Raw genomic sequence first — 10,002 nt, 5'->3', positions numbered from 1 at the left:
CTTGATTTGCCAAGCTATGTTTTCACATACAAGAAGGTTCAGGTGCTGCATGTAAACTCTAAACCTGCTAAGTTAGTGTTGGTGAAAACACTAAAAAACCACCATGTTTCAGGATTAATCCTCAGGAAGACCATTTAAAAGGTGTTTTCGAGGTTTTCACGTCAACAGAAGTGAATATAAAGTTATGGAATATTACAGTAATCATAAGTGCTATGGGTTTATAATCAATGATGGTCTGTAAATATGGACAGAGCTTCATAAACAATTACACCGATACTATGATAAATATAGAACTACTATGATGACATGGGAGACTTTTCCCAAGGATCTTTCATGTGATGCTGACACAACACAAACAAACATAAGGAGAGTCTCAGCTACAATAACAAAGTGATAGAGTGCTTCCCAAAGATTTATTGTAGGAAAAGACATCTCACTCCAGTAGATATATGAGAATCTAACACTCAGAAAACCTTAAAGCAGATAACATCTTGAAGCAGTTGATGTGATTTGACAGATGAAGTTAAAGGACTGAAGCCTTTCATCTGACTCAGTTTGAGGAAGTTAGCCGCTGGAAAAGAATCATGATGTCACACAGGAAGGCGAAGCTTCAAGTCACAAATACATTCGACTTGAGTGACACTCAGATACACGTCATGCGACATACATGTGCTGTATGTCATGCTACATATGTGTGCTGTATGTCATGCTACATGTCTCAGTACATACACTATGTGCCGTACATCACATTATGTCACACACATTTTCACTGCCAACTCCGTCAGGACTTTTCCCCCAAATGTTTTCTACGCCTACTCTTTTAGGCTTGTAATTAGTCAAATAAGACCCTAAATTACATAGTTGGAAGGTTTTGGTGCATTTTGCTTTATGTTCCTCCACCAATTTGAAAATGTTGCTGCATTTGGGTGTGATTAGGCAACTAAAACAAGTTGTTCTCAAATCTTTTCACATGAGGGACCCCTAAACTGACAAAGATTAGACCACGGACCCCCATTTGATAGGATTTTGTTTTGTCCCACGGTCCCCCACATGATAAGATTGACGCTTTTAGATGCTTTATTACAGAAAGTGTATAAAACCCATGACCAAAATAGTAATTGTGTTATTTATGAATGGAATTATAGGGAAAATAAGCCCCCTTAAGGACCCCTGGGGGTCTCCGGACCCCCATTTGAGAACCACTTAAGGTTAGGGTTATGCTTTGGGTTAAGTATGTGCCATACATCATTTATATCACATTAGTAGAGTACATAGACAACAGTATATGTATATCACTAAACATGTATGTGTTGTAGTAGATTATGTGTCACAGCACATGTGCAGTGTATCACAGAAGGCTTGAAGCAGAAACAGCGGCTCTTCCTCTCCAGCAGGTGGCAGCACTGAAAACAAAAGAAAGCAGGTTGAGTTCCCTGCTGACTTTTTCTTCCAGGAGACAAACAACAGGACTCCTACTATTAATGATTCCTACCTACCTCAGTTAGTGGGAACCAGAACCCGACCTGATTTAACACAAGAGAAGAAGAGACTGCTGTTATTTAGTCATTATTATGTTATTGTTCTGTGAAGTCTGAAGAGTCTGAACTGATCTCAAGTGATCTGAACTGGTCTGAAGTGTCTCTGAAGTGGTCTAGTGCAGTAGTTTTTCCACATGAAGGACCCCTAAACTGACAAAGATTAGACCACGGACCTCCATTTGATAGGATTTTGTCCCACGGTCCCCCATATGATAATAAGATTGATGCTTTTAGATGTTTTATTACAGAAAGTGTATAAAACCCATGAACAAAATAGTCATTGTGTTACTTATGAATGGAATTATAGCACAAACAAATTACCCCCCTTTTGGCTGGGGACCCCCTGGAACCCCCTCAAGGACCCCTGGGGCTCCCCGGACCCCCATTTGAGAACCACTGGTCTAGTGGACTGACCTTGGGCCTTCCTCCTGTAGAAGATGAATCCAGCCAGAGGTAAGATGAGACCCAGAGCCAGTCCCGAGGCTCCGATGGCCATCTTGTTTCTCTTAGACTCAGGCATGGAGGGATCTGTGGAGACATTGAGATGGTTGATTTCAGACAGTCCAGTGTAACTCAATCTGACTGGCTTGTCCAAGGAGGCGTCTTTTAGCTGGTGACTGTGTGGACACGGCTCAGTAACATGATTCACTTTTATTACTGTGATGACTTCACACCTCAGCCCCACTTCGGAAATAGCTACTGTTATTTTTTATTTTGTAAAATGAAAGCACATATTCAGAGATTACATGTCCAAGGCTACTAATGATAAATGGACACACTAACAACATACTCCTAAATGTCTTTATAATAACATAATTTATAGCTCAAGTACTCACACATTCCACTAGAGAGACAAGAGGTGGACTGATAACTTTACCTGTACCAAAGTCCAATTATATGAAGAGGGCTCTATTTTACAGGGCAATAGTATCGTGGAACAGCCTTCCAGGTGATGTTTGTTACATCAAAGGAAAGGCTGGTTTTAAAAGTAAACTTAGACTCCACATACACTCATACATACATACATACATAATATGTATATACACTAATACATAAAATACAATTTTAGTCGGCAGGCTAGCTTGAGTACTTGCGGACCTTGCTACATCTGGTTCTAAATTATCTTTTATCTTGTTATATTCTCTCTTTTTCTCATGTGATACATGTTTTTTGTGATACATGTTTTTTAGTATATTCTATTTGTGTATTCTTTCTTATGTGATACATGTTTTGTGTATTGTGTATTCTATTGCATTGTCTGTTATGTAATATATGTATATATTTTCTTGGACCTGCAGGAAGACTAGCGGTCGTGTAGACATCAGCTAATGTGGATCAATTTATGTAAACAAATAAACAAATACTGATCAGTAATATCTGATCACTGATATGACAGATTAGGATGAATAATAGGATTATTAATTATAAGTGTTATAGTGACACAGTAATGTCACACAGTACAATCCAATGGGAGGCTAAAGAAGAGTGATATGCCAGAATCTGACCTGCATCTACATGAGTCTCTGATTAAAGTGTCACAGTTTACACATACAGAGGCATTTAACTTTCAAATTCTATGTAGTGACGTTGACTTTGATGCCCTTAGCCCCCTAGTGGTGACAGGTGGTAGACCCGGTGTGGCTGGTGTCGATGAGGGAAACAACGCTAGTGTCAAAATGGTAGCCTCCTGTGACAACTCTTAGTGAGTGTACAGTATGAAGAACCAAGATGACAAGACACGCAGACAGACAGAAAGGCAGATAGACAGACAGACAGACAGACAGATAGAAAGGCAGAGAGACAGACAGACAGACAGACAGACAGACAGACAGACAGACAGACAGACAGACAGACAGACAGGTAGTTACCCCAGTCCTTGATCACAGGCTCGAACAGGCTGGGGTGCTCCACGATGCAGGAGATCTTCTCTCCAGACCTGTTCAACACACACACGCACACACACACACACACACACACACACACACACACACACAGACACACACACACACACACACACACACACACACACACACACACACACACACACACACACACACGTCAGTCAGTAGTGTCTCCTCCTCCTCCATCTACCTATCTATCTATCTATCTATCTATCTATCTACATATCTATCTATCTATCTATCTATATCTCTATGGCACTGTTGCACATTACAACAAATTTCTGTGAAAGCAGACAATAAAACGAACTTGAACTTGAACTTGGACACCATGACATATTTACACAGTTATGCCTATCTATCTATCTATCTATCTATCTATCTATCTATCTATCTATCTATCTATCTATCTATCTATCTATCTATCTATCTATCTATCTATCTACATATCTATCTATCTATCTATCTATCTATCTATGATTTCAATGCAGAAACTCTCTTAGAACATTGCATTTCCACTGGTAATCAATGGAATTTTCCTGAATCACCTGGGTATGTACCTGGGTGGATCTGGACTCACCTGGGTGTGTAGCCTCATGTGGATTCTGGACTCACCTGGATGTATAGCCTAAAGGTGGACCTGGACTCACCTGGGTGTATAGCCTCAGGTGGATCTGGACTCACCTGGATGTATACACTGTAGCATAAAGGTGGATCTGGACTCACCTGGGTGTATAGCCTAAAGGTGGACCTGGACTCACCTGGCTGTATACACTGTAGCCTAAAGGTGGATCTGGACTCACCTGGGTGTATAGCCTACAGGTAGATCTGGACTCACCTGGGTGTATAGCCTACAGGTGGATCTGGACTCACCTGGGTGTATAGCCTAAAGGTGGATCTGGACTCACCTGGGTGTATAGCCTAAAGGTGGAGCTGGACTCACCTGGGTGTATAGCCTAAAGGTAGATCTGGACTCACCTGGGTGTATAGCCTACAGGTGGATCTGGACTCACCTGGGTGTATAGCCTAAAGGTAGATCTGGACTCACCTGGGTGTATAGCCTACAGGTGGATCTGGACTCACCTGGGTGTATAGCCTAAAGGTAGATCTGGACTCACCTGGGTGTATAGCCTAAAGGTGGATCTGGACTCACCTGGGTGTATAGCCTACAGGTGGATCTGGACTCACCTGGGTGTATAGCCTAAAGGTGGATCTGGACTCACCTGGGTGTATAGCCTAAAGGTGGATCTGGACTCACCTGGGTGTGTACTCCAGGTAGGAGTGGAACTGGGAGTACCAATCGCCGTCGACCATCTCTTCAGTGGAAGAGACATCAGAGGTGACTTCCTTGTCATCTCTCAGCCAAGTCACATCGATTTGTTTTGGGTAGAAGTCGTAGGCGCTGCACATCAGCATGGCTGTGTGTCTCCCACCATCGGGCGTCACTGACCTCAGCTTGACAGAGGGTTTCACTGCAGGACACAGTGTTAGTGTTATCATCATCATCATCATCATCATCATCATCATCATCATCACCATCATCATCATCTTCATCACCATCATCTTCATCATCATTATTGTTGTTGTTGTTGTTGTTGTTATTATTATTATTATTATTATTATTATTATTGTTGTTGTTGTTGCTGTTGTTGCTGTTGTTGTTGTTGTTGTTGTTGTTGTTGTTGGTGGTGGTAGCAGTAATAGTAGTAACTGCAGTAGTAGGCTATTATTACACAGAAACAGTACTAACAATAATAATACTCCATAGTTGCAGCATCAGTGTTTTTCCCCCAGATGGCGTCACTCAGCTCAGTCTGGTTCAGAGTTTATCGACTGAAAACTTTATACGAACCAGAATCACTTTTATTGCCACAATATGCAAAATTACATAGGGAATTTGTCTTTAATGACACATTTAATTTTAATTTGAAAGACATTTGATATGGGCTATAAACATTTAATCTTCCTGTAATCACATTTACATTTTTCTTTCAAGTGAATATTTCCATAGATGCATAGAGACTAGAGAGACTGTCAAAAATACTTAAATGTGGTGAATTGTCATCAATAGATAAACTATAAAGTACCAATACAGATGTTTAATCGAAGGTTGACAGCACATACACACATAGGACTATTTCATATAGACTGCATCTACATGTGTGTGTGGGGGGGGGGAGTTCAGTTAAACTCAAATCTGACAGCAAGGTTTGCAAGTGTGGAAATGTTGTTTTCTTCAAATTAAATAATTGACAAAGATGTAGAATGAAAGTAGTTGATGTGTTTATTATTATGACTGAGGTTAATTTGATGTGTTTATTGTAGAGAGCAGCAGCTCACCTGTCTTAGACAGAACAACTGGGTAGAGAAGGTCAGCGTTGGGTTTGCAGAATCTGTACTTGTTCTGCCTCCTCCCCCTGATCACTGCAGGATTGTTGTTCCAGGCCTCTGCGTTCTTCAGCCCATACTCAGTGTAGCCGACAAACTTCCCCACACTGCTGCTGAACCTGGCAAACTCATCCTTGTTGTAATACATATAGTAAATGTACTCTATGTCCTTCAGCTCAGTGGAGTTGAACTCACAACTGTTCACCGCATAGAACTCAAATCCATCTGGAGATCAAAGACAAAGTCTGTTTAGTTACACATATAAATATAATTTATATTCCAACTGAAGAGTATTATCTCTGAGCTAGTTATTGATCAGTTCAGGTATTGATGTATTGATCCTACCTGCTTCATACAGACTGATGAAGAAGAGGGAGAAGAGCAGAACAGATGAAGCCATGTCCCTCTGTTGAGTTCACTAAGTGACAGACTCAACCTGAGTCTTGCTATAAAAACCAATGTAGGAGCCGCACACTGGTCACATGACCAGCATCACCTGTTGCCAGGCAGACAGTCCGGCCTAAAGGCTGCTGGTGGCAGAGAGTATCCTGGTATCGATCCAGACCATATGAATCACAGTTGTCATACTTTTCATATAGGTCTGGACCTATGTGCCCATCCACTGTTTATTCAGGACAGATACTGTCGGGATACCTGATTGGCTGGTCGATATAGGTGGTGGGACCTTATTAAATTATTAATCTAACGTGATGTAACATTACCAATAATAAGTTAACTAAGTTAAGTTAGTTAGTTATCATTTATCTCCTTTATTTATCCCCATGGAGAAATTCATAATGCATTGCAGAGCACTGCAGCTATGTGTCAGTATTAAAATGCCACTGACCAGTTCTATATAACTGCCAACCATTTCAAGCCACGCTCTTTCCATAAAGCCCACCAGCTTTGATATCTGTTGGCTAGTTGTCGATATTTATAACAATATTATGGCTCTAAAATACAATTTTTATCGAAGCGGGCAAACTGTCATGGCAGCTGTCTCCCGTAACTGTTTCCGGTCTTCCAGCTCTGGATCAGACACAAGTGAGAACAGACACACAAAGATAACAGCGCTGCTGTCATTGGGCTGCAGTGATAATCGGTGGAACAATAAATAGCCTAAGTTCTTATCAATTTAAGTTCTTTGGCAGAATTGTCGACACAGTTCCTTGACACTGACAGCAACCAATCAGTTGGGACTGAAAAATACGTCACGGAATCAGCTGGGCAAACCTACGGTCGGTTATCATAGGGACAGACAGACAGACAGACAGACAGACAGACAGACAGACAGACAGACAGACAGACAGACAGACAGACAAGCAGGAAGACAGGCAAACAAACGGGCAGGCAGACAGAGAGACAGGCAAACAGGCAGAAAGACAGACAGGCAGGCAGGAAGGTAGGCTATAGACAGAAATATCTAAATGGGACAGTTTTATGGTGATGATAACATTGATTTGTTGATCAATCAAAGTATCTCAATACACACTGGATACCACTCCACTGACAGTATTTAACTTCCACTTTATTTTGCGATCAACAGTCATTCTGTGTTATTTTGCTGTTTTACTTTGAGGGGCTGTGATCAAGCTGGTGTAACGGCTGTAGAATGTTCACAAAAATATGTTCCCCCCCTAATAATAATAGCATCTTTTCATCACACTGCTCGGTCACATGAACTCAAGATTCAAGATTCAAGATTCAAGATTTTTTATTGTCAATCCGTAGTACAAGTATCACGTGTGAAATTCTTGTGCTGTAGACTCCGTTACAACATTGTGCAAAATAACAGGGCATATAAGTGCAGGAAAACAAGAGAAACAACAAGCAATAAGGCAGTAAAGCAATAAAAACAAGACAAAAACAGTGACATAGTCACTGCACGTAGTGCAAATAGCATAGACATAATTAAACATGCTGTTTGCACGTACTGTATGTGCAAATAGCATAGACATAATTAAACATACTTAATGGTAGCAGCTACAGTACTGGATTGTTGGGAGTTTATTTGTGTTTGTTAAAGAGTCTCGTGGCCTGCCTGGTAGAAACTGTCCCTCAAGCGATTTGTGCGTGCCTTTGTGGACCCTATCTCCATGGACTGACTGTCATGTTGATGTGTGTATAAGCGTGCAACCAATCACGGGTGATGACAGACAACAGCAAACAAGATAAGTGACAGTCACAAATGAAGCAGTATTTGATGCATTTTAATAACAGACAACCTAAAGGCAGAATGTAAGGTAAATATATCATATCATATTAAGCAGGGTTTACTATGTTGTTGTACATAATGTTATGTTTTTACATTATTTCAAGTACCAAACACAGGCTAATGTAAAATTATGGTATTCTGGAAATGATAAGGTTTAGTATAATTAATTGAATAATGTAAGTGATACATATGCACACATACCAATCATAAGTCAAAACATTACTAATTTCCTTAATGATTAAAGTCAGAAGGGGCCAGTAGGACGTTAACTGAAGAGCCATTTGGGAGCCCAAAGAGGCGGCTCTCATTACTGAGCTGAGCTAAATGATCTGGATCACTAAAAAGAGACAGAATTCTCATCATGAGTGAAAACACAACTGGAGGTAATAAAGTTTACAGAGTATGCTAATGAGCTTCACTCTGATTGGGTAGGCTGGTGTAAACAAACAAAGTCACAAATTGTAGGTAGTTAAATATTTGAGAGAAAATCATTGATTCAACTGCATTTTATTAATAATAGTAAAACTCTGTGTTGGGGACAAGGCGAAAATGGTGAAATTTCAACATAAAACAGTATAAAAGTAGATAAAAAAATATTCCAAGAGAATAATAAAGTCTAGGTGAGTAATAAAGCATACTAAGCAATGATAACAAAAACAACATGAAAAAAAGGATTAAAAATGCATCCCAGGGACATGAAAGTGCCCGAAATAAAATAATCACCCGTGAGTGTGCGAGGCAGCGAGGCATGCTAGAAATAACCACACAATATTTCTAACATAATGTAATTTAACAAAAGTATGTAGGCTAAAATAGGCTACTCAGGGTACGTTCGTAAATTCAATCTGGTGCTCTAAACAAAATGTCTAGACTAAAATGAGAGGGCGGCTGTTCAAAGAAATTCAATGCTTTATGAACGGTCCATTTTGAGTGCACTCTGGTGCTCAGAGTGACTGTTTATGAATGCACCCATAATAAAAGCAGTTATTGACTATTCAGTTCAAATGCCACAATAGAAAGCTTTGTAATTTCAAAGTTAAACAGTGAAAATGTAAATATTTATTACTAAAAAAAAATACAGATAAAAAGTTAATTGATTTGTTTGTGTGAAAGTTAACATGCGAAGTGAATCAGTACAGATCCACACAGCAGAGAGAAGCAGTATAAAACCAGTAGGACAGAAAGCAGTCTGTTAACTCCTGCAGCTTCTTCAGCCCGCCTCACATCATCAATAACTTATCAATAACTGATCAATTGCATTCGATTCCTTTGATGAGGAAGAAGGTTCCTGTGGCCACGCCCAGCAGAGCCACGGTCAGACCCAGTCCACAAAACACCTCAGGTCCGATCCCCGGCTGTTCCTGCTCCACATCTGAGGAGGAACCAAACACATGAACACACAGGAAGACAGCGTCACAGCTATAGTTTTGGTTGTTGTTAGCTAGACTAACTGTAGTTTTGGTTAGCTAACATAAAGGTGCCTCACCCCAGATCCGGGTCAGTGGCTGGCTCAAGGCTTGGTGCTCCACAGAACAGCTGTAGATGTCTCCAAGCTGTGGGATGAAGCTCAGCCTGGCGACCTGGCTGAAGGTAGCATCTTTGTTGGGGTAGGGGACGTTGAGGCTGGTTCCTTCAGTCACGTTCACGTTGTTCCTGGTCCAGTAGACCTTGACAGGAGCAGGGTAGAACCCAGTCACATGGGCGATGAGGTGGTTCTCCACTCCCAGCTCCACATCATCTCTGGTGTAGATGAAGCTGTGAGGAGCATCTAAAACAATACAATATCATGTAAACCTCTGCACAATTCATACTGATATCACTTTTCATGTCTCAGTAGCATTAAATATGTTTTCTGAGTTCTGTCAAGGCCTTTTACTTACTTAGTTATATATATATATATATATATATATATATATATATATATATATATATATATATATATATATATATATATATATATATA

At 40.3% G+C, this 10,002-nt stretch overlaps 2 protein-coding genes across 2 annotated transcripts in view; both read right to left on the bottom strand.

The window, feature by feature from the left end:
* Positions 1-394: 394 nt before the first annotated feature.
* Positions 395-6,248, bottom strand: LOC310770853 (H-2 class II histocompatibility antigen, E-S beta chain-like). The gene is made up of 7 exons (XM_083663556.1): positions 6,170-6,248; positions 5,777-6,049; positions 4,695-4,908; positions 3,407-3,474; positions 1,953-2,066; positions 1,497-1,523; positions 395-1,403 (listed from the first exon to the last, which is right to left on the bottom strand). The coding sequence occupies exons 1-6, from the start codon at positions 6,222-6,224 to the stop codon at positions 1,498-1,500; spliced, it is 750 nt and encodes a 249-aa protein (XP_083519682.1). The 5' UTR covers positions 6,225-6,248; the 3' UTR covers positions 395-1,403; position 1,497.
* A 2,812-nt stretch (positions 6,249-9,060) lies between these two features.
* LOC310770860 (rano class II histocompatibility antigen, B alpha chain-like) overlaps positions 9,061-10,002 on the bottom strand; it is a 2,135-nt gene continuing 1,193 nt past the window's right edge. The window contains exons 3-4 of the mRNA XM_083663565.1: positions 9,526-9,807; positions 9,061-9,411 (exon numbers count right to left, since the gene is read on the bottom strand). Of these exons, the coding sequence (XP_083519691.1) occupies positions 9,290-9,411; positions 9,526-9,807 (404 nt within the window). The 3' untranslated portion in view covers positions 9,061-9,289. The remainder of the gene's footprint in view (positions 9,412-9,525; positions 9,808-10,002) is intronic.

Source organism: Poromitra crassiceps (genome assembly GCF_964638095.1).
Source record: "Poromitra crassiceps genome assembly, contig: HAP1_SCAFFOLD_248, whole genome shotgun sequence".
NCBI classification, from domain to species: domain Eukaryota; kingdom Metazoa; phylum Chordata; class Actinopteri; order Beryciformes; family Melamphaidae; genus Poromitra; species Poromitra crassiceps.
This window is presented reverse-complemented; position numbering and strand designations above follow the sequence as displayed.